Source organism: Rhinopithecus roxellana, chromosome 17 (genome assembly GCF_007565055.1).
Source record: "Rhinopithecus roxellana isolate Shanxi Qingling chromosome 17, ASM756505v1, whole genome shotgun sequence".
Taxonomy (NCBI): Eukaryota; Metazoa; Chordata; class Mammalia; order Primates; family Cercopithecidae; genus Rhinopithecus; species Rhinopithecus roxellana.
Genome location: NC_044565.1, coordinates 53,353,417 through 53,378,446, shown reverse-complemented (window position 1 = coordinate 53,378,446; position 25,030 = coordinate 53,353,417). Strand labels below are relative to the sequence as shown.

Here is a 25,030-nt window from a genome sequence, read left to right as displayed (position 1 = left end):
CTATTCACATAGTAACTGTGTCAGGAGAGAGAGGTGCGGTCCAAGTGAAATAGGAATTGCTGTTTAGAAGATGGAAGCAGGAAACAGACCCTCAGGCCCAGCTAAACCCCAACAGCCCCCGATGACAGGCAGGACCCCGCCTGCGCGATGCACACAGCTCAGAATCCCGGCCTGACTGCAGTTGGGAGAGCAGCCGCCCCCTCACAGCCAAGCACCACGTGCTGGTTTCCAGTTCCCCGCCAGCGCGTGTGTCAGGGTGTCCTCTCTCCACACCGCGTCTGTATACGCTTGTGCTCTTCTACACGTGTGAAACCCGCAGTGCTTTTCTCAGCTCTGAGGTACGCTGGGTTTTTCTTCCCGCAGGATTATGTGCTTGCTGTGGAGGCATACCATTCGGTTATCAAGTATTACCCAGAGCAAGAGCCCCAGCTGCTGGGCGGTATCGGCCGGATTTCCCTGCAGGTACGTGGCACGCTCAGATGTGAGCCCGAAGGAACAGGCAAAGGGCCTTATGATAGGAGTTCTTTGCTTGGATGTGCGACTGTTTGCTTTTAATCATTTTAATATAAGAAAGACTGCAGAAAATATTCCAATTCCAATGTGTGTGACCATGAAAAGGGGGGTGCTTTCCAGGGGTTCTGGTTGGACTATGGGAGGCTCTACTGGCTTTTGTGCCTGTTGCTAAAGGTGAACCCACAGAAAGTGTCATCGCAGCCGCACTGAAACAAGTTACTCTAGATACTGTCCTGCTGCAGTTACAAAAGCGCTGACTGAACCGTGAGGAATCTTAGTTCAGCTTAGCCCGTAATAGTCACTTGCTGATATTTTGCCTGAAGAACCCTTGAATCATGTTTGCTGGACAAAGTCCAGACTGAACAGTGGTCTCAATAATGCACAAAGCTGGGACAGGACCCCCTTTGCTAAGAATGTCCTTGAAGCTGGAATGCATTTTCCTGGGATATCTGGTGACAGGGAGGTCACAGGAAGAGATGAGTCCTGCCCACATCCCTGTCAATCCTTCACCCTTGCAGGCTGAGCACAGGGCAGCTTCCGCCCCTTCCACCCTCAGTCTTCTGAGGTCACGTCCCAAACCTGGGCCCAGGAAAGGAGTCACAAGCAAGGGACTGCAGAAGAAGGAGAAGCAGCACAGACCTTCCACAGGCACCCACTCACCGTGAGCCAGGCCCTGTGCTGAGCATTTCACCTCATGGTGTGACTAGCTTGTTTTATGGATCAGCAAACTGAGGTCTCCTGATAAAGTGAGATCCAGCGACAGGAGGCCACATAGATAACGGGGGAGCTAGAATTTGAACAGGGCCTCTGTGAACTCAGGGCCTGCACTCTCTCAGCTAACAGCTGGTCCTCTCCTCCCCCACACAGTTGCTCACAGACGCACTCACACACGTAGGAACATGTGCACACATCTCCTGCACGCTGCCTGCTTGTGGAAATCCACACGGGACACCAGATAGTGTTGGAGGACAGCCCCGTCCATGGGCCCCTGTGGTGGGGCACAGCAGATGACTGTCACTGAATAATCCAGAGCAGGCACAGATGCGTGACGCGTGAGCTGCCACCATGGGCATCGGCTCCTGCCTGCCTGGGATGCTTGCAGCAACCCTCGTCGCCTGTGTGAGAAAGCTCCATGTGGCTGGGATCTCCAGGGTGCCTGACGTGTATCATTATCCCCTGGTTATCATGGTAAAATAGTACCCTGGTCTGCTCAGATTCCTCACTACCCTGGAGACAATCTCGGAAATTTTATTTCAGAGGCATAGTATGCACAGTTGGAGAAGTAGATGCTGAGTTGCTTTTGCATCTGGAAGTGCTTCTCCTTCCAGTGGGAGCCACTGGCCTGACCACAGTGAGGGCTCTGGCAGTGAGACTGGAGTCTCAGGAGGGAGGCTCAGCTTCCACAGCGTGATGTAAGCCCCGTCTGGCGCACGGAATGTGCTAAACGGGCTGTGAGGGAAGCCCTCGGCGTTCGCTGTCCTGAGGACCCAGGGAGGTGACAGCGGCTCTGTGACTGGGCAAGAGATTTTGCCAAAGGAGAATGGAGAAAACAATGGAAGCACCTGGGCCGACTGGACTCACCGACGCCCCACACAAGCACTGTTCCATCTGCACCTCTTGCAAATTATTTATCAGACCTCACTCCTGGGTATTTGTATTGTTGCTGAAGAGCAAAGTCTCTGAATTCTGTTTCTGTAAAGGAAATGGAGATTGCAGTACTTAGCCATTTGGGATATCTCTGAAGACGTTGTGCCATGGGTGCTACAGAACTTCTCAGACAGCCTCGCACGACGGACCGCTGCATTGCCATCTGCACACACAGAAAACCCAGCCCCTGGAAGTCCCTGCTCCGGCAGGTCAGTGTGTTGTCTGAAGATGTTGGATCTCGGAAGAAGGGTGAAGCAGGCAGGTTTTGCCCTAGAAGAACATAGCCATTTGTGGGAGTCGAGGCCCGAGAGCGCCATTGCGATCAGCAAGAACGACCACATGTCAGCCCAGTGGGTGCCCGAGCACACAGCAGACCCCCACCCATTCTGAAACCCTCCTGGGTGCACCGCCTGTGTCGCCAGCCCTCTCCTGTGCTGGGGCTTGTGCCTCCTCATCTCCGCTGGGTTCAGCAGAGGGTTGCAGGGGCGGGACCCTGTGTGTACACGTGGTGCTGAGCTGCCAGAGATCTCAGCACGTCCCTCGTGCCCCGTCCTGTGTGCAGCTGCCATTAGCCTTCCTGGAGTACACTCCACCCTGCCGTCTCTGGTCAGAGCTCCTGCTGGGGCCCTGGGGCCTGTCAGCTGAGCCCACACTTACAAAGTTCCCATTCAGAGCCCTAGCTAATGTTTTCCAGCCCAGTGTTCTTCGTCTTGTGTCCTTAGTCCCACCAGACGGTTGATTTGCTGCTGCCCAGACGGGGCCACCCTTGCTGCTTTTACCTCTCGTGGGCTGTTCCTGCTGCTCAGAACTCCCTTTGCTTTCTGCCTGTGCAAACCCTGTTCATTCTTGAGAGTTCACTGGAAGGACTTCTCTAAAGTCACCCCAGCTCTCTCAGCAAACTCTCCCTTCCCTCTTCCCCAAGGCATCTACGGGGATAAAAGCACAGGGCTCAGGAGCTGGGGTTTGGAACAAGACAGACCCGACCCCGGCTCAGCGGCTCAGGCTGACATAGCTCTGACGTGGCTGTGACATGGCTCTGAGCAGGTTGTTTCACCTTCATGGTGTCGGTCCCCCCCAACAACCGCCTGCGGTAAACAGTCGTCATCGTCGTGTGTAGATGAGGAAGTTTATCCGTGTGAAATCCTCTGTGTCCTGCCTGGGACGTGCCAGGAGCACTGTAAGTGTGACTTGCTGTCTTTCGTATGTCTTGAGGATGGGGTGTGTTTGTTCCGTTTCCTCACAGATCCAAGTGTAAGGGCGCCATTCCCAGATCACAGCAAAAGTGCATGTGCTCAGAATTGCCCTTGGAAACCCCACTCCCACAGCGGGGCATCCACCCTGTAGAGTGACTCCAGGGCACACATGGGCACGAGGCCCCTCCAGGCTGGGCAGTAGGAAGGGGCAAAAGCAGTGTCCCCACGCATGCATCCGGACACTCATACCCCACGCGCCAGCCTCAGAGCTCCTGCCAGTGCACCCTACTCACCCCCAACACTGCATCTCAGCACAGGATGGAAGATGCCACGTGGGGGCAGATCATGGCGATGTGAGGTCAGCAGTGCAGGACAGGATGGGGTTGAACTGGGACTCGAGTCCAGCAGAAACTGAACTAACTGTAGATAGAGTTGACTCCACTCTGTTTTAAGGAGTAAGAACTCAAATTGAGTGACCACGTAAAAGCCAGCGCAGGCTCTGTTCCGAAGGGACGCGCACTGAGTGAGCACTTTACACTCAAACGTGTTCAGCCGTGGTTCGATTCTTGGAGGAACAGCCCTCAGAGAATCACTTTCAAGAAAGCACGTTTGTTTTCCAGCTCCCGCAGTGCTGCTCTCCCTGAAGCACCTCATCAGCACCTGTATCTTCATTAGACGGTCTCTAAACTGGCTGTGTGCGAGCCATTCCGAAATGAGTTGGTGCCACTGTACAGAAGCAAAGAAGTATCGCATACACTCTCAGCGCCTGTGTGCTGTGCTGTCAGGATATCAGAGGGGGACATTTCATAAGAAACGCGTATATTAGTAACCGTCCCTCAAATGATAAAATAATACTGAAGGTGCTTAGAAAGTACAGGACGAGGTTTTGGTTGCAGTCCGTGGAATCCACAGTGACTGATATAAGCAGAAAGTTTATTCACAGACAGTAGTACAGGGAATCTTCACAAGGGCCCAGAGACAGGCCCTTCTAGGGCCAGGAAGCCAGGATGCCCTAGCACGTCGCAGAGGCCCCCCCAGGAAGAACAGCACTGCCAGCTCTTCCTGGCCTCTCAGAGTCTTGTCCCCACCCTGAAGACCCAGGTCCCCTACACGGCCTCCTTCCACTTCCTCAGGCACCGTCGTCTTACGTGCATGCGTCTCTCTGGGGGCCCAGGCCGCGGGGGCGCCCCTCCTGCAAGAGTAGGAATGTAGGCCTCCTGGTTCCTCCTTGAAAGGACCCCTAACAGGTGGGAAATGGGCAGAATCGGGGAAGGCAGCCAGCAGCAACCATGAGCGTCCCTTACGAATCATGTTGTAACATCTGAAGTCATATAACACAAAGCTAATCACGCATGGAATAAGACTGATTTGGTTTCCCTGAGATTAAAGTTTCTACTCCATGTGCATGGAAATACAAGGGAGGCTCGGTATTTTCTGCAATCTTGAATGCTATCTCCAGACCAAGGAGGATTCGTGTTTCATCAGCACTGAAGGTTGGAGATGAGGTGTGCATCGCGTTGATGCTGGGTCTCGGGGAGAAAGCTAGGAAAGGTCCCCAGCAGGTAGGGAAACGCTTGGCAAAGCACAAAGGCAGAGGGACCCACGTAGCTGGGCCCACTCTGCTCATTCCCTGGCACTGCTCCAAGAACTGTGGTTTTCCAGATCAGCCCTAGCAAGGAGGGAGCACAGGCAGAGCCGCTCCGTGGGGAAGGCAGATGTCAAGCTCCTAAGAACGACCTATTCCACAAGGAAGCTGACATGCCCTCCCCAGGACCCGAGCCAAAAGGCCATTCTTCCAGGGCAGCGTCCCAGGGCGCTGCTTTGCGTGGTTGGCAACCCCGGCAGATGATGGCCTGCTCTGCGTGCTGTCCCCGCTGTTCCTGCTGGGCTGTCTGCAGTGTGTCCTGATCACCCTCTCAGCTGGCAGTGCACACTGCAGTGTGAATCTTCCCATGGAAAGCAGACCAATCCTGCCTCCACCAGTGCCGTCGCCAAATCAGTAACAGAGCAACCTCAAACGTCTCTGAATGTTTAGGTCATCTAATACTTGGCAAAAGAGTGGGCTGAACACCTCCGCCCTCAGCTTTCTGTTCTGTGTGTGCGTGAGTGTGTATAGCAGAGTCTGAGAAAGACATGTACAGCCACTTTTCTTTTCTGAGTTTGGGAAAATTTAAACAAGAGCACTGTTAAATTTAAACACCAATCGAAAGGGAAGTATTTTCCATTTTCGTTCTAAAGAGTGGAAATAGAAAAAAGTGATTTTACTAAAACAAAATATGCAGACACCTTTGGGAAAACGTGCTGTAAAGGAAGCATGCTAACTCCAGAGATGACCCAGCCGGACAGAGGTGAAAGGGGTGGATGGACAGCAAGGTTCTAGATGATTCCACACAGTTGGGCTGAGACCACTGACACTGCACCTCCTCTTTGTGTTTAAAATTTTGTGTTGAATGTAGGTGCCTCTAAAATATGCGAGCTAAAAATAGGAAACTCACTCACCACACCAGCAGCTGCCATTTCACACGAGAAGATACACTGGCGAATACAAGAATGGCACAGATGCCCTCACTTTGTGTTAGGGCCCCGAGCAGCAGACTTTCTATTTTAATATTTCAAAACATATTCTACTTTTGAATAGCAATCCTTGCTCTTTCCAAGAGGTTCAGAGGATGATTCCGGGCACTGGGCAAAGGGTCACCTATTCAGTTTGTGTGCTGTTCACATTACAGCTGGAAACCCTGGCTCCAATGACAGAATCGTACTTGGGATTTAATGCCTGCATATAGGGGAGGATCCATCTCACCTCGGCCTTATCCTGCAGGCGGGACTGTCATAGCCACGTTCCCTGCCAGCTGTCAGCGCGCCCTCCAGCCAGGTGACAGCCGTGTTTAAAACTCACATGCCTGCTCTGAGCATTTCCACCGTCCCTTCATCTTCATCACACAGAGCCTCCTGTAGAGCACTGGGACCTCCACACGAAAAGAGGGCTGGGGTTAGGAGAAGAGAGAGTGGGGCCCATAGGAATTTCCACTTCTGAAAGAAATCTGTGTTGTAAGCGAGATTGGAGACACTTGTATTCCAGAGGAGTTTCTCACATAATCGAAATTAAGGAAGGGCAGAAGCAATCGATCTTCAAACAGAAGAAGCGTTATATTCATACTTCTTAAAATTACTTCACTGCAACTTAGATTCCACCTCCTCAGACTCTCTTGACTTGGGTCTTAGAGGCTCCTCACTGGGACTTGGGACTCAGAGGGTCCTCATTGGAACTTGGGACTCAGAGGGTCCTCACTGGGACTTGGGACTCAGAGGGTCCTCACTGGAACTTGGGACTCAGAGGGTCCTCACTGGGACTTGGGACTCAGAGGGTCCTCACTGGGACTTGGGACTCAGAGGGTCCTCACTGGGACTTGGGACTCAGAGGCTCCTCACTGGGACTTGGGACTCAGAGGGTCCTCACTGGGACTTGGGACTCAGAGGGTCCTCACTGGGACTTGGGACTCAGAGGGCCCTCACTGGGAGTGGGAAGGTTAGCTGTGGTGCACAGGTGCAAGTCCAGCAGCGGAGCACAGATGAGGGGCCTGTGCTTGGCATTGGGGCAGCTGAGCGCAGGGTGGTTCTGCAGTGTCTGTGGCGAGTCCCAGGCCTCGGTGTCCTGGACCAAAGGTCAGAGCCCAAAGTGATCAGGCAGGAGAAAGCCTCAGCCACTGCAGGAGTGGTGGGAAGTCTGGGATAAACCAGCTGCCCCAGGCAGGATGAAGGGGGATGGGATGCAGGACCACTCAATGCTATGGCTGAGAGGACCTCAGCAAGAACCAAGGTCACCTCTGACTGAGTTCCCAGAGGACAGGGGCCTAGGGCAGGGTGGGGAGACGCTGAGGTGGAAGAGGGGAAGGAAGGGTCAGGGAGGCACTGTTAAGCTGAGAAAGACTTGAGCATGTTTTACAGAGGGGCATGACCCCAGGCTCCAGGAGGGATGCGGGCACCGACCGTCTCAACCAGGAGGGTAGTTTTACACACACAGCCACGTACCAGAATCCCTCAGGTTGTACAGTCTGAAGACATGCAGGTTCCTGTACATCAGCCATAGATCAACAGAGACATTCAAACAGAAAAAGAAGAGACTCACTTCTGGCTGCCACCCTGAGCCGTGGAGTGTGCTGGCTACGGTCAGGGAAAGAGTGGGGAGAACGTCCCCCAGCCCCTGCCACCCTGTCAGGCCTCATCATCCTGATGTGACACTAAAGTGCAAGGAAAAAGGAAATGCAGGTAAAGGAGATTTCACCAAAACTAAAAACTGTTGTGCTTTAAAGGATACCATAAAGAAAAAGTAAAAAGACTACCTACAGAATGGGAGAAATTATTTGCAAATCCTGTATCTGACAAGAGACTTACATCCAGAATCTATAAAGAGCTCTTACAGCTGCTAAAGAAAAAAACAATGCATGGCACTAGCATGCAGAAGGGAAGAGACTGGACTCAACTCCGACTTCACGGAGGACAGGTGGGAATTGACAACCAGGGTCAGGGTCAGGGTCAGTGGATGGAAAATTACCCAGAGGAAGCATCAACAGGGGGTCTCTGGCCAAGCAGGCTTGATAGGGTCGTTGCTGACAGCTGGCCAGAGTGGGAGGCTCTCCAGGTGTTACGGGCATCAAGGGCAGGGATTTTTCTTAAACTGACTTAGCAAGATTCTTCTCACACTGGATTCTACAAGGACAGAAGGAAGCCAAGGTCGAGCTTGTGTAGTAGAGGAGGCTTCTGCACGGATGCAGCCTAATTTATGCATTGACAGCCTGCCTGGTTCCCAGCAGGCCCTCGGCTTCTGCAGAGAGAGCAGGTGAGCGGGGGTCAGAGGAAAGGAGAGGACCCCTGGGGCCGGCTCTGCTGTGCTCACGACGGCGGGTGGGGAAGAGGAGCTGGTGAAGGAGAACTCAAGAAAAACATGGGAGAGAAGCTAGGGTATTCTGAAACAGATCACATCTTTTATTGGTGTATGTACATTAGCCTGAGGGGATTTGCCCAGTTGGAATGCAACAGTTTTTCTGATAAGCTTTAAAATATAAGAATGTTTTATAACATAAAAATTTAGACTAAACAAGTTTTCTATGTTGGTTTTGGGTAGGGGTTTTTTGGTGGTTTTTTTGTTTGTTTGTGTGTTTTTGAGACAGGGTCTTGCTGTGTCACCCACATTAGAGTGCAGAGGCGCACATGCAGCTCACTGCAGCCTTGACCTCCTGGGCTCAAGCAGTCCTCCCACCTCAGCCTCCCGAGTAGCTGGGACTACAGGAATGCACCACCACACCCAGCTAAGTTTTTTGTAGAGATGGGGTCTTGCCATGTTGCCCAGGCTGGTCTCAAACTCCTGGCCTCAAGCAGTCCTCCTGCCTCTGCCTCCCAAATTGCTGGGATTATAGGCATGAGCCACTGGGCCCAGCTGAAATGAGTTTTCTGCATCAATTTCAGACCTATGTTTCCGTGACTGAAGTTGATCAGTAGTAAATATGAAAAGAACGGGGGTTTCTAGCTGACGACGGATTCGATGTCATCTAGCAACCTATGTGGCTGTTAACATAGCTGTGCTGTTTTTGGATGGTTTAAAATCATCTGATGCCCACACCACAGAGAAAAATCGTTCTCGCCTTCCTCTCCACTCAACAGCTCACAGCTATGGACTGCGGGCCAGTCCGCCTTGAGAAAGCTTTGAAATGGCCATTGTCCGTCTGTAGTGGCTTCCGTGCCACCAGGGTGGTGAGGAATCCCAAACCTGTGACAGAGAAGCAGGTGCAAGAGCTGAGAATGGGAGTGCTCTTCACCGTCCTGAGGGCTGCCAGGTGGAGAACAGAGTGGTCAAGATGGGATCCACTGGGTTGGGACACAGTGGCCTCTCCTGCCCTGGCAGAGTCCCAGGGGTCCAGCAGCTCTTCAGGGCACTCCCTCCATGCAGTGTTCTGGGACCCAGGTTGCCCTCTCCTGTGGCCCCATCGTCTGCAACCTGTGCCCTCCAGGTTGCTGCTGGAGGGGAGGACCCCACCCAAGGCCAGAGTGGTAGGATCTCCAGGTGTTAAGGCACCAAGGGCAGGGATTTTTCTTAAACTGACTTAAGAAAAATAAGTCAGTGGGGTCCCACGGCACCCCCACCCCTCAGTGCCTGTATGAGTCGGGGCTCTCTAGAAGGACAGGACTCATAGGATAGATGAATCTATGAAGGGGAGTTTATTAGGAGAATTGTCTCCCGATCACAAGGTGAGGTCCCACAATAGCTTGTCTGTAAGCTGAGGGGCAAGGAAGCCAGCCCGAGTCTGAAAACCTCAAAAGTAGGGAAGCCAACAGTGTAGCCTTCAGTCTGTGCCCAAAGGCCTGAGATCCCCTGGCAAATCACGGGTGTAAGTCCAAGAGTCCAAAAGCTGAAGAACTTCGAGACTGATGTTCGAGAGCAGGAAGCCTCCAGCACAGGAGGAAGATGAGGCTGGAAGACTCGGCAAGTCTGCTCTTTCCAACTTCTGCCTGCTTTATTCTGGCTGCGCTGCGCCGGCAGCCGATTATAGACGGTGCCCACCCAAACTGAGGGTGAGTCTGCCTCTCCCAGTCCACTGACTCAAATGTTCAACTCCTTTGGCAACACCCTCACAGACACACCTAGGAACAACACTTTGCATCCTTCAATCCATTCAAGTTGACACTCACTATTAACCATCACAGCGCCCAGGGAGTGGGGAGCCGGACCCAGTGCATGGTTCTAGTTTCTGCCACAGGAACACTAACGATGTGTTGCTCCTAAACTCAGAACCAATAGGTTGGAGCTCCCACCAACAGGGGTGGCATTTCCCCGGGTTTTTGTGTTTGTGAGTGATGTTTGTGTCTGGTTTGTGTGTGCACAGGTGACATCTCAAAAGGATATGGCGGCATATAGGTTAGAAGCCGTCTTTCTCCCTCCCTGGAAAACCTTTGAGTAATATGGAATGATTTATTCCTTGAAGGTTTGAGTGTTCACCTAAGAATTGCCTTTGCTGAGCACATGAGGTGTGCTGTGTGCTTTTCATAACTTATTAGTCTGCCTTAGTGTTGTGTGCCTGAGGATTTTTCTGTGTTTCTGGGAACAGGTTTTTTAATTTAGAGTTTTCTAGAAAGCCACCTGCTTTGTCCCTGTTTTCTCATGGATTTGCATGGAGTAAAAGACAGTGCTCTTATCATTTCAGTTTCCTTTTTCTGCCTGTAGCTGTTTCTACTTTTACATTTCTGTTTATGCTTTTCTTTTTCTGGATTAGTTTGTACACTATTTTTTGTTTGTTGTTGTTGTTGTTGTTGTTTGTGAGACAGGGTCTTGCTCTGTCTGCCAGGCTGGAGTGCAGTGGCACAGTTAGGATTCACTGCGGAACTCCTGGGCTCGAGAGATCCACCTGCCTTAGCCTCTCATGTAGTTGGGGACCACAGGTGCTTACGGCCACACCTGGCTCTTTTTTTTTTTTTTAAATAGAGATAAGGTCTCACTTTGTTGCCCAGTCTGGTCTTGAAGTCCTGAAATTAAGCGATCCTCCCACCTTGGCCTCCCAAAGGACTGGGATTACAGGTGTAAGCCATCATGCCCAGCCATGGTATTTTCTTTTTTATAGTGTCCTTTACTGATTTGTTTTCTACATATTCTGGAATACTTTTAATTGCCTTTTTATGTTTAATTTTTTCAGTTGCTCCTAACTTTTAGAAATCGGTAGAATTTTATATCCTAATAACATGTTAATAATTCTGAAAATGTCAACTTACTTTCTAATCATCAAGAAGATCAGTGGATAGCAAAGAATATCCCAAGATTTCTCTGTTATCTTCTTGTAAGGCATTGTTTCAGTCAAGTCCCACGCCAGCCTCCGGAGGCCTTGCGGTGCGTAGGATCAGCACGTGGTCTGGGCTTTGGGCAGGCCTGGGTGTTGACCCCACACTGTTCTGTGGTAGCTGTGTGACCTCAGAAAATTGTCTCGTCTTTCCAAGCCTTACTTCTTCATCTAGAAGCGAAGCTCGTGACAGCGTCTGCATCACAGGCTGTTGCGAGGTTCAGGCGAGCCGTGTTTGAAACACTTGCCGCAGCCGCCAGCACATGTTAATCTTGGTCAGTCTTGATGATGAGCTGAACCATCTTCAGATCAGTGTCACAGCGGTCCTGTTTAACAGGACGTTAGTTAATGCCGGAGACGCAGGCATTCCGCTGAGGGCCGTATCAGGGAGCCCATGCTGCCTTTGGTTTCTTTTTGGTCAGCAAGTGGGAAGTCCATAGTAGTGGACTTCAAACCGCGTCGGACCGTGCAGGTGAAGGGCAGCGATGGACGAGCGCCGTTCCGTGTGTGGTGTGCGCACGCCTGTTTTCTTTTGTTTCATTCTGTTTTTCTTCCTCCTCGTGGGGTATTTCTTTTGTGGGGTAACAGCACAGTTGTGAAGGGCCTGAGATACTATCCTATGTGCAAGCTGTAGAGTTAGCTGCCATTTTCATGGATGCTGGCGAAAAAGTGTAAGATTCTTAGGTTAGAGACAAAGGACATTACACAGCAACAGCAGCACAGCCAGAGTGGCATTCTTTCCGCCAGACACGGGGCCCTGACTCCTCAGGTCTTCACCGAGGGCCTCGTGATGTCTGCAGTGGGCTGTGTGGCTGCAGAGGAATCCTGAACTTAGAACACCCAAATCCTTGCTACTGGGAGGTGAGCCTGCCTGCCCTTCGCCGCAGAGGGACGCGGTTTAGCTCACAAGGCTGTCCTGTAAACAGCATCCTTGTATAAATGCTTTGAACAAAGCCCTGTCAGTGTCTGTGCTTGGAAGACATGCAGACACAGAACAGCCATGGAGAACCACCTCCCCACCCGTCATTTGAGAAGTTAGCAGGCTTGTTTTCGTGCCGGACAGATGCTTGGCGTGGGAAGTCTGAGTTACCTAGGCTGCTCAGCGATGATAGCGCTGGGTCCTCCAGCCCTCCTCACGGAGGTGAGCCACGCACATTCAGCTTGTTTCTCATCGGGACAGGACAGCATTCTGTGGTTTCTGCTGCTGCCATGAGCAGAGCTCGCTGTCGCAGAGCCTGACTCCTGCAGGCTGCGCCCCGGACACAAGGCAACTCTGTCTTTTCCCTCCTGAGCGTGGCTTGGGCCATAATAGGACTTTTCTTTCATTTTTATCTATTTCTTATTGTAAACCTCACATCATTTATTCCCTTCCTTATGCTCCTGGAGGTGAAGGAAAACCCGCGTCTGCCTTTGTAAAACCAGGCTGTGGCCTCAGGAGTCAGGGCTGGGGCTCAGCCTTCCACTCCCCGGGCCTCCTCGACCGCCAGCCTGCTGCGTCCCGCTGCATTTGATTCAGGTTTCCTGACATGTGCGATAAGAGTAGGTTTGAGTTTGGGTTTGGTTTGGCTTGTTTTTTACAGTAGAATTCTATATTATTGGTCAAAATATTACTTTGAAATTTGCAAATGTGGTGGCACCTACCATTTTACTAGCCACAAGTAACTCATAAGTTGACTTGGGACCTGCTCATATTATACCAATATTTTAAGTATTTTATGTTTCATCTTACTATTCATTTTATTTTACGTAATGCTCTGCCAACATTCCAAAAGGTACGAATTACTAAACTAATAAGACTTTTAAATGAGGCATGTATATTAGCAACTTAGTTTCTGACATAGAGAACATTAACATTCCACTGTATCTTAAATGTCTTTTGTCTTTTTATAAGAAAATGATGACTAAATGTTTACTGAAGTTTTCCTCTGCCTGACATGTCAGTGTCTTCATATTGTAACATGATATTAGGGAACTAAATGTACGAGTAGCGACTTAATATTTGTCAACTAAACCGACTAAATTTTGTCAAAGCAGATTGGAGACATAAAAACAGCTGAAAAGTATTTTCAAGATGTCGAGAAAGTAACACAGAAATTAGATGGACTACAGGGTAAAATCATGGTCTTAATGAACAGGTAAATATTTTAAAACTAAATATGTTTTCTCAAATTTCCCAGAGGCGTTTACGCCCCACTTACTGAGTGGGAAAGCCCCCAGAGAAAGCGCTTCTTTCTGTGCCTCCTCTTGCCCTGTGTCTCTCAGAACTGAGACCCAAGAAGTACACGGGTGTTTTCTGGAATTGCAGTGATGCTCTTTTAGTCACAGAAGCTGATTTTTAAGGAGACGTTTCCCCATTGCTCTTCAGAGCAGCGCGTGTATTGCCCCCGTTTTCAGCATATGTGTGCGTAAAGGTCACCGTTGCCGGCAGAGCCGCCGTTCTGGATCCTGTGCTCTGGCGTTCTCTGGTAGAATGCACGGCATCGTGCGAGTGCACGTTTGTGAGGAGGAAACGCGCCTCAGACAAAGCCCGCACCCAGGATCAGAAAGCGTAAATGAAGCAGGTGTCCGTTTTTAGCAGGAAGTCATTTAGGTGAAGTTACTCGATTCTCAACTAATAAAACCCAGAGTGGCTTGGCCGGGCGCAGTGGCTCACGCCTGTAATCCCAGCACTTTGGGAGGCCGAGGCGGGTGGATCATTTGAGGTCAGGAGTTTGAGACCAGCCTGGCCAACATGGTGAAACCCTATCTCTACTAAAAATACAAAAAAATTAGCTAGGCATAGTGGTGGGCACCTGTAATCCCAGCTACTTGGGAGACTGAGGCAGGAGACTCGCTTGAACCTGGGAAGCGGAGGTTGTAGTGAGCCAAGATCGTGCCACTGCACTCCAGCCTAGGCAACAAGAGCGAAACTCCATCTAAAAAATAAAAAAAGTAAAACTAGAGTGGCTTTAATTTGCAAGACTGAATGCAAAATGCAGCTCACTGCCTCTGCCTGGAGATCAGGAACCCCAGGCCACGCAGGGTCACACATTGGGTCTGTGTGGTGTCCAAAGCCCCTGTGGGTTTTGTTGGGGGACAGCAGCTCCTGGGGTTTCCCCACTGACTGCCACCATTGCTTGTGTTGCAGAGCGTTCCTTCACCTCGGGCAGAATAACTTTGCAGAAGCCCACAGGTTCTTCACAGAGATCTTAAGGATGGATCCAACAAACGCAGTGGTAAGATCCCCAAGCCGCAGGATCCTCTGCCCTCTGCCTTTCACAGACGCTGGAAACATGCACCCACACACATCTCCGCAGGGGCCTGCACTCTCTCTCCAGCCCACTGGCGCCAGGCAACGGCCGTGGCCTTTGGGGGAAGTGACCCAACAAGGTCATCTAGGCTTTGCCTGGCAGTTCAGCATCACCCCCCAGACCCCCAACACAGGTCCCAGCACACAGCCTGGAGTGGGCGGGCGTCTGTCCTGGTTGCATGGGCCGACCCTGTGCGTGTGCTCCTCCCTAGGCCAACAACAACGCTGCCGTGTGTCTGCTCTACCTGGGCAAGCTCAAGGACTCCCTGCGGCAGCTGGAGGCCATGGTCCAGCAGGACCCCAGGCACTACCTGCATGAGAGCGTGCTCTTCAACCTGACCACCATGTACGAGCTGGAGTCCTCACGGAGCATGCAGAAGAAACAGGCCCTGCTGGAGGCTGTCGCCGGCAAGGAGGGGGACAGCTTCAACACGCAGTGCCTCAAGCTGGCCTAGCTGCCTCCAGCACACTGTCAGAATGACCTGGGTCTTTGAAACTGTGTCCATGAAGCTAATGTATTAATGTGACACGGACTGAATAAAACTGCTGCTTCACTGGTGTCTGGCTGTGTGTCTTCCTGGTTCCAAGCCACGGCCCAGCCCAAGACTGCCACACACTCCCTGCAGCTCGGCCCCTGTTTATGAACGCAAGGGGCAGGCGTGCTGGGAGAACACAGCTCGTAGACACAGGAAATCTGGAGTCAGCCTCAGGGCCTTTGTTCTGGAGACCATCCTGCTTTGCTCATTCATTCCGGACATCCTCAGAGAAAAGCTGGGAGGTATAGAGACCCTCTCGCCATGCACCTGCACGTGCAGGGGGATTTGCAACAGGGAAGACACCCCCACAGATGGCCGTTCATGCTCCTCTCACCCTCCCCACACACCCAGAACTAAGTGCGTTGGTCTTACTCATCCGAGTCTCCTCCAGCCTGATGCCAGCCAGACACCCCTGCCAGCCTGGTGGTGGAGGAGAGGCCGTCGCCATTTCTCCCACAGTTTATACGTCCAGGTGGAGCGTGAGCTGAGTGGAACAGGAGCCACAACGCATAATCAAGCAAAGGAAGAGCACGTAAAATGCAGGCGGGCAGGGGCTGGGGGCAGTTTTGAAGCCAAACACGTGGTTTTCACATGTTCTTACAGGCCTGAAAGGCCTTTTGCCTTCACGTTCACAGGTATTCCTGCTTTTGAAGAACTGAAAGTACCTGAAAATTTCTTCACATTACGAAAGAACTCTGAGAAGCGTTCTCTAAACATCTAGCTTTGTGGATCGTTTTAATTATAATTCATTTTAAAGACTGTGATATAAACATCTATACAAAGCGAAGCCATATTTGTGTTAATTTTTGTAATGGAGTAGAAACATAGGAACACAGCATCCACCAGACAGTCTCAGCCCATTTGCTGATATCTAGGTTAATTAAGCATTAAAAGAAAAAAGAGGTGAGACAGCCAAAAGGACAGCTGGACACCAAGGCGGTTTCAAAACCTTTCTCTTCAACAAGAAAAAGGACACGATTGTTAAGCCCAGAAAGCTGAAGATGTAATTAGAAGCCCTTCACCTTGCGGGTCTTCCTTCACATCTGACTTCAGGGATGAGATGCAAGGCTCTTCCTCCACTCAAACCTGGCACCTCACTGCAGGCATCTTGCAGGATTTGCCAGTGGATTATGGAGCCTGTCCTTTCTAGGCCCGTGGCTCAGAGCTGTCCCCAGCCAGTTGTGCATAAAAGCAGACAGCGGTGCCCAGGCTCCAACTAGACATGAGCCCAGCAAATTAGAAACAGAGATCGAGGTTCCCTCGCAAGCTGTAAGCGTAAATCCACCCTCCCTTCTGAACCGCACTCCCAACCATGGCTGCTGGCATGAGGCCAGGCCAGGTGACAGGATCATTGACTCACTTCTTGCCTGAATTTTTGCGTTTTTTTTTTTTTTTTTTTTTTTTTTTTTTGGAGACAGGGTCTTACTCTGTCATTCAGGCTGAAGTGCAGTGGTGCAAACATGGTTCACTGCAGCCTCGACCTCCTGCGATCAAACGATTCCCCCTCACCCTCCCCCCCCCGCCAGCCTCCTGAATAGCTAGGATCACAAGTGTGCTCCGCCATGCCCAGATTTTTTTAATATTATAAAGATGGGGATCTCACTATGTTGCCAGGCCAGTCTCTAACTCCTGGCCTGAAGTGATCCTCCCACCTCGGCCTCCCAAAATGCTGGGGTTACAGGTGTGAGCCATGGTGTCCTAATTTTTTTTTTTCCTACTGCCTATATGATTGCAGAATTTTTTGTTTCGTTTTGCTAGAGGAGGAAAACGATGCTGTGAGTGTCTATAATGTCTGGGACAATTGTAACTTATCTAGTTTACACTCAGCTTTTCTTTATGTTAAACATAAATTACACATCCCTGAAATCTTTTCCAGAGCCAAGTAGAGTGGATGGTTAACCATCAGAAAGCTTATTTTCTAACTGGAAAATGGGAACGTCGCGGAGTTGATGACGGGCTCACTACTGTGGAAATGCCCACTCTGGAATGCAGTGGAGAATGAAAAAGCCAGTAACCCTGATGGCCGTGGTTACTGAGCGGCCAGGGTGTGCCCGGCGGCAAAGGTGAATTTCCTCCCTGAATGATCCATCCAGCCGAATCTTGGAGTCATTCCGCGTTTGCCACGAGGGCAGTGTTAGATCAGTGGTCCTCACAGTGGGGTCTCTGAAGCAGCAGCGCCGGGGGTCTCCTGGGAACTTGTCAGAAATGCACATCCCTGACCGGGTGCGGTGGCTCAAGCCTGTAATCCCAGCACTTTGGGAGGCCGAGGCGGGCGGATCACGAGGTCAGGAGATCGAGACCATCCTGGCGAACACGGTGAAACCCCGTCTCTACTAAAAAATACAAAAAACTAGCCGGGCGAGGTGGCGGGTGCCTGTAGTCCCAGCCACTTGGGAGGCTGAGGCGGGAGAATGGCCTAAACCTGGGAGGCGGAGCTTGCAGTGAGCTGAGATCCGGCCACTGCACTCCAGCCTGGGCGACAGAGCAAGACTCCGTCTCAAAAAAAAAAAAAAAAAGGCCGGGCGCGGTGGCTCAAGCCTGTAATCCCAGCACTTTGGGAGGCCGAGACGGGCGGATCACGAGGTCAGGAGATCAAGACCATCCTGGCTAACACGTTGAAACCCCGTCTCTACTAAAAAAACTACAAAAAAAACTAGCCGGGCGAGGTAGCGGCGCCTGTAGTCCCAGCTACCCGGGAGGCTGAGGCAGGAGAATGGCGTGAACCCGGGAGGCGGAGCTTGCAGTGAGCTGAGATCCGGCCACAGCACTCCAGCCCGGGTGACAGAGCAAGACTCCGTCTCAAAAAAAAGAAAAAAAAAAAAAAAAAAAAAAAACAGAAATGCACATCCTTAACCCCACCCTTTGATCACAGAGGAGTGAGAACTGCTGGGGCCTGGGCTGGCCCAACAGTGTCATCTGCACGGCCCTCCAGGGGCTCCTGGTGCTCATGCAGGTGTGAGAATGCATGTCAGACGCCTGAGGCCACAGACAAAATTCCCATTGCGCAGCAGACATTGGAGCCTATGGGCATCGCCATCCTGCCTTACACTGCCAGCCTCTTCTGCCTCCCCTCGAGGATTGTGCCCCCACCTCTTGTCTCTGCCTGGACCCCTCCTGGCATGCACCTTCCCAGTCCCTATTCAGTGTCACCCCCTGAAGCCTGCCTTCAACCCCAGGAATGCACAGCCCCGTCCATACTCCCCTTACCTCTCGCCCTGGACCCACACAGGCTCCATGGCACCTGCTCCTGGCACAGCCCCGTAGTTGCAGCGCTCAGGCTGGAGCTGCCGCCATAAGGTCTTCAAACGCCCAGTTCCAGCATTCTTGGGAAGGTTCCCGTGCCATCCTGTCATGCGTTGCACCCAGCACCGAGGGCAAGGCCCAACAGAGCAGAGCTGCAGGGGCTCAGTTGTGTCACAACAGTTCTTGAGACGCCCACCCGTGTGTCCTCCCCAATCCTGCTCCACAGGCGCAGGCCCGGAGGTAGCCCCTGCGTTCCCGTGGCTTCAGACACACACATGCAGATGTGACGCCAAGAACTCGGGCTTTGCCCCCAAGGACAGAAGACAGTCTGCCCCACCCGGGGTCGTCTGCAGGTCCTGCTCTGACCAGGGTCCGGGCTCTGATTCCGGGGATGCGACAGGACCCAGAATGTCCTGCCTTGTGAGGCATGTGAGACCGGGGAGTTGGGCCCCAGTCCTGAGCCCCCCATGTGCATTGCACTCACACAGGGAACACCCCCAGGATCTGCTGCGAGACCCCCACGGACCAGCTTCTGCAGTCCTGGAAGGGCTCTCCTGACCCCCAAGTCCACCATCTTCTGATGGTGTCAGGTAGGCACACTCACGGGCTGAGCGACCGAGGATCACTGAGATTACTAGGCGGGCGCTGTGCCCAACTGAAATGAACTCACGTGGTCCTCCTAGCAGCAGATGCTCTCCGCCGTGCACCTTACAGGAAAGGAACCATCGCCAAAACACGCTGAGCAACATCCCGAGGGGCCCAGGGACAGTGCAGAGCCAGGACCAGCCTGGCCCATGATACCCCAGCGTGCATGGCCCGGCACTGTATGCTCAGCCACGAGGACCAGGAAGAGTCCTGCCCACAGCTCAGTGTCTACACCGCAATGCCATCCAGGCTGTGAGCCGCTGCAGAGCATGGGGAACGTGGCAGGTCCCACCTGAGACGTGCTGCTGCAGAGACTTCATGAAACACTTCTAAAAGAATAAAAAATCTCATTAATCGTTTTATATTGAGTACCTGTTAAAATGATAGTAATTTTGGATATAGTCGATTAAATAAAACATATTATTAAAATTAAGATGACCTTTGAACGTTTTTAACGTGGCTACTAGAAAACTAAGTTATACGTATGTGGCGCCCGTTTGTGGCTCCCATTTGGTTTCTATTGGAAGGTGCCGAAGGAACCAACACACAAAAGCCCCTGCAGAGGAACTGCTGCTTTGCCAGTGGTCACTGGATGGGTTTCTGCCCAATGGGTTCCTGACGACCAGGGCTGCTCTCTAAGGGCTGAGGCTGCCACGGGCTAGGCAGATGCTGACCCTGCAGCCCTCACCCTCCAGAGGGCGTGGGGCATGGGACAGAATGTTCCAGAAGGCATGGGGCATGATGGGACAGGATGTTCCGGAGGGCGTGGGGCATGATGGGACGGGATGTTCCGGAGGGCGCAGGCCATGACGGGACGGGATGTTCTGGAGACCGTGGGGCATGATGGGATGGGATGTTTACTCTGCTCCATGGATGGCCTTGCAGTGTTGAGTATAAGTCAGCATTGAAAGCAGTTTTCCCGGGAACATAGAATTCTAGTTGATGTGGATCCGGAACCACAGAGGCTCCCACAACTGCTGTACTGAGGGCTGACTTCCCGAAGACCACAGAGCGTCTCTCCCCAACAGGCTGAACCCCACTGACTTCCCAAAGACCACAGAGCGTCTCTCCCCAACAGGCTGAATCCCACTGACTTCCCAAAGACCACAGAGCGTCTCTCCCCAACAGGCTGAACCCCACTGACTTACTGAAGACCACAGAGCGTCTCTCCCCAACAGGCTGAACCCCACTGACTTACTGAAGACCATAGAGCATCTCTCCCCTGCAGGCTGAACCCCACAGCTTCCTGTGGCACTTGCATGTGTGTCTTTTTCTTTTTCCCCCAAATAATTTTCAGGTTTTATTCTTTTCCTTTGACATAGAAGAACACAACTACCAAGAAAAAGAAAAGGAAGGCGAGGGTGACTGCGCGCCTCCCCCATCCTCACCCCCATTCCCACACGGTGTTTCACTTACGGCTCATTTCAATTCTGGGAGGGTTTACAGGTAAGAATGTGAAAATGAGAAACGTCAGGTAACTTTTCCAAGGACTCACAGTTTAAAGTGGGAGAGAAGGAGAGATTCCATTCCAAATCTAACACTGAGGCTCCTGGTGGTGCCACGGATCTGTGTTGCCTTTTCGCACACGGCATATTGCTTTGCAGTGGAGAGCTGAATCTGCAGGCAGGGCCGGACCCACCAATGGACTGCCGTGGACGGGCTCCGGGCCACACGCTTACACATACAACACACACATGCACTCACACATGGAGGACTGTGCTCACCTGCTGCTAGGTCCTTTCCACCTCGAGGTTTACCTTTATTGGACCTGGAACCTGATTACAGTCTGTTCCCCCGTTACCCACCCCTGTCATGGGAGAAGCGCCATCTCCGAGACCGTGTTAGGCGTTATCCTGCCAGCGCAGCCAGCCAGGCTCTCCAGCCTCACTCCCTCCACCCCAGGGCCCCGAGGCTCTGCCCACCGAGATGATCCCCCACGACCTCCACCCTGGCTGCTTCTGGCCGCCGTGACACCCACTCCTCAAATGCCCACAGTGAGCCTGGGGTCTTGCTGCCTGTGGAGTGGACTTGGTGCGTCTCCCTAGAGCCCCCAGCTAGCTCAGCCTTTGTCTGAGCCTCCACCTGCTGCCCTGTGTCAGGGAACTCCCCCAGCTCCCTGGGCGTGCTGAGCTGGAGAGTCAGTGAACTGTACCCCTGACCCCTCAGCCATGGCTCCAGGAAACTCACCCAATCCAGGGCTGCTGAAATTCGCATCTGATGGGTGGAGTTTATTCTCTACACCCAGGGCCCCTCACACCTGTCAGGAGGAAGAGCTGCCTTGGCACCATGGGTACACTGCAGGGAGACCCCAGGATGTGGGGAGACCCAAGATATGGGAACCCCAGGATATGAGAAGGTCCCAGGCTGCAGGGAGACCCCAGGACATGGGGAGACCCCAGGATGCGGGGAGACCCCAGACTGTGAGAAGACCCCAGGCTGTGGGGAGACCTCAGGATGTGGGGAGACCCCGGGCTGTGAGAAGGCCTCAGGCTGTGGGGAGACCCCAGGATGCGGGGAGACCCCAGGCTGTGAGAAGGCCTCAGGCTATGGGAAGATACCAGACTGTAGGAAGACCCCAGGCTGTGGGGAGAAGCCAGACTGCAGGAACACCCCAGGATATGGAGAGAGACCTGGCTGTGGGGAGACCCTGGGCTATGGGGAGAGGCCAGGCTGCGGGGAAACCCCCAGATGGGGATAGAGGCCAGGCTGCGAATGGGAAACAGTGCATCTGTTTCCTGAGGCTGCCATAAGACACTCACAAGTATGAGACCACAGAACTGATTCCCTCCCCGTTTTGGTGGCTGCTGACGGTGGCCACTCCTAGAGAAGCTCCTTCCTCTCCTCTTCCAGCTCTGGGGGCTCCCGGTGCCCTTGGCTTGTGGCCACATCACTGCAGTCTCTCCTCTGGTCACACAGCCTCCTCTGTGTGCCAAATCTCTTGTGGAGCCACTGAAGATGGTATTTGGGGCCCACGGGAATCCAAAAGAATCTTCTCATCTCAAGATCCTTAAGCTAATTACATCTGCAAAAGCCCTTTTTCCACAACAGGTCACGTGAACAGGTCCCAGGGCTTAGGATAGGGACGTGACCTTGGGAATGACCAGTGGCCGACCACAAACGCCCACTGAGTAGCTTCCTAGGGCTGCTGTAACAAGGTGTCCAAACAGAGCAGCTTAAAACAGAACTGCATCTTCTCACAGCTCAGGGGCCAGAAGGCTGTGAGTGAGCTGCAGGTGGGCTGTGTTCTCTAGAGGCGCTGCAGTGGTGTCTGTCCCAGGCCTCTCTCCATGGTGACCATGGCAGTCCTCGGTGCTCCTGGCTTCGGCCGCATGGCCCCAGTCTCTGCCTCTGTGTTCATGTGGCCGCCTCCTGTGTCTCTGTCTTCTATTCCTGCAGAGACACCAGTCTTTGGATCTAGTGCCCACCCTGGTCCAGGATGATCCTATCTCCAACCCCTATTTAATCACATCTGCAAAGACCATTTCCAAAAAGGTCACATTCCCAGGTTCCGAGCAGACATGAGCTTTTAGTGGACGTTATTCAAGCCCCTCCACCTCACAGACAGGCTCTGGTGGACTCCTCACCTCAACCGTGCTCTGAGGGTACATTATGTCCCCCTTTATAGACAAGGAAACTGAGGCACAGCTTGAAGAACCTGCCCACAGCCACACAGCTACTGGAGCAGCAGAACTGGGGTGATTCCATCTGAGCCTTCATCCACGCCGACCCCTCCAAGCCCAAGGCATCTACGGAGGGCTCCTCCCTCGTCTCCTCCACACCCCAAGCTCACAGGGACGTCTCTCTGCGGAGGTGGAGCAGGTGGTGCTGCCCTGGGGCCTTGGTCCTGGTATCTCTGGGGCCGGCTTCGATGTCATGGTGGGTGGCCGTTGGCCCAAAGTCCCGCTCAGCAGCAGCCTCTAGAGAGCGAGCCTCTGTCTCTGGCCCTGCCAGTGACGTCCTTGTGTCCTTGGGGACCCCCCACACACACACATTCTTCTGCAGAGGCAATCAATAAAGCCGGGGCACCAAGGCGGCTTCAGGAGTGATTAGCAACGGAGCAGGCTGGAAAACACATGGACGTCAGGGCAGATCGTATTGATGTCATTGACTTGCCCTTTGCCAGGCTGTTGCATAACTCAGATGAAATCCTATTTGCATTTTAGAATGGGTGGGTTTTTTTGAACAGTTGGTGCAAAATAAACACAAGCATTTTTAACATGGACAGTGAAAGACATTAAACTATAATAAAGGCAGGCAGGCTGAGACATTAAACTATGATAATAAAGGCAGGCAAGCAGGCAAGTCCCGGGGAGAGTGGCTTCCGTCAAAAAGCAAGCTCCACCCCAGAACTGTCATGACCAGCGCTGCTCACGCCAGGGACAGACCGTGATGCGAGCACAGCCTCCTGCCCTGCAGCCCCCGCCCAGCCCAGCTCCCCCAGCCCCGCTGACCTGGGGGCTGTCTTCATGCTCGGATGCTTCTAGTGCCCTGCCCCCGCTGCATTTAAGAGAACGTGTTGAAAAATAATCACTTCCCAAGGCAGAAAACAGAGCAGAACACGGAACGATTCAGAAGAGCCGCCTGCACAGGGGTGCCCTGGATGTTCCCTGCAAACTGGCATGGCCTGACTGCAGGCCTCAGCCCTGTGCCCTGGCCCCACCTGAGCAATTCCTCTGCCCTCTTCAGGGCCCAGCCAGGTGGTCACAGCAAGTCTGGTCAGGACTAGGGACAATGAGCCTGCAGTCACATCCTGCCTCAGCCATCCATCCGATGGTCATGACTGTCCTGACCCCTTTCTCTAAGCAGCTGTCCCTGCCCGGAGTCCCCATACCCCTCATGCAGCCATAAGGGCTGCTGCACCCTCTGCTCTCCTTACCGGACTGTGGCATCCTGAGGAACCGACCAGCCACTTATGCATCTCGGCACTCGGGACAAAACCAGCTCTCCCCGGGGCGCTTGTGGGACCGAGTTTCACTGAGAGACATGGTGAAGAGAAGAACTTCCCGCATCATAGTAGGCAGCGCACTCCAGGAGCCCGTGACCCAACCCGCAGGTCATCTCACCAGTACTACGGACTCACTGCGGCAGTGAGGCGGGTGAGGCCCAGAAGTCCTTCCTGGTCACTTGCAATGGGTGAAGATACTTGTAAAACCCAGAGAGACAGGGTTATCTAACAGAGTAATAAAGCCAGGGCTGGCTTCTTTCCCTTCAGAATGAAGTTCAAGCCTTCTCTGTCCCATAAGTGCACAAATGTCCACCGTGCTAACTTTACAAACTCTGTTTTTACTTTGGGCAAGCAGGATTTGCGGCGTGGGAGAAATGACCTGGACATGAGCCGGCAGCAGCCTGGGCACAAGAAGCACTTTGTCCGATGGCCATGCGTGCGCTGCACGATCCTGTCCCCGTCAGAGCCACTGACCCGGGTCTAGTCCCACAGAACCTCTCCTGGAACCTTGGGAACCAGGGCTGGCAGCTGAAGTCACTCCTCTGCATAGCGGAATGAGAAGTAAGGCTTTAAGACGTCAACACTGTGTCTACACGGCGTCCCACCGTGAGCAGACGTCCTGTTGGCAGTAGAGAGTAAAGCCATCTGCAGAAAGCGGCACAGGCAGGGACCAAGGGTGGCTGCCTGCACCTCAGGAGTCCCCAGGGCAGGAGCCCCCGGGCATAGGCTCCTTCACATTGGGCTTCTGTCACTTGCAACAGAAAGAGCCCCAACTAAGGCAACAGAAGAGATCGTGTCACAACATTTCAAAGCACAGAGTCAGAATCCTGGGAAGACGGGAATGGCAATCCGGGGCAAAGCTCCAGATGGATGTGGAGCCAGAGCCCTCCCTCACAGCTCCTCCCAGGGCCTCCCCCAGGGACTCCCTGCCTCTGCAGGTTGTCTGGGGCGAGAGGTCTTCCTTCCTAGTCCCTCTAACCTGCCCATTAACAGAGTGCACCCCGTGAGTCTGGTGCCCCGGGCACCATGCAAGAGGGGACAGCAGGCCAGCAGCACCCCCCGCTACGATCCCACCTGCCTGCCTCCATCCTTCCCCATCCATTCCAAGGCCAGGCATTGCCTGACTAGGACAGCTCTACTCCTATTTCTCAGATGTCTGTTCCATTAGTTTCTCTTTCTCAAGATGTCTGATC

General features: G+C 52.8%; 1 protein-coding gene across 4 annotated transcripts in view; it reads left to right on the top strand.

Moving 5' to 3' along the window:
* The window catches only part of TRAPPC12 (trafficking protein particle complex 12), a 120,461-nt gene that overhangs the window by 88,962 nt on the left and 6,469 nt on the right, over positions 1–25,030 (top strand). For 2 of the 4 annotated variants that reach the window (XM_010357906.2, XM_010357905.2), the window contains exons 9-12: positions 364–462; positions 13,214–13,314; positions 14,307–14,394; positions 14,681–15,028. In XM_010357906.2, coding sequence (XP_010356208.1) covers positions 364–462; positions 13,214–13,314; positions 14,307–14,394; positions 14,681–14,923 — 531 coding nt within the window. In that variant the 3' untranslated portion in view covers positions 14,924–15,028. Of the gene's footprint in view, positions 1–363; positions 463–6,413; positions 7,676–13,213; positions 13,315–14,306; positions 14,395–14,680; positions 15,029–25,030 lie in introns of those variants that run through there. The other 2 variants (XM_030921515.1, XM_030921516.1) reach the window with 2 other exon arrangements.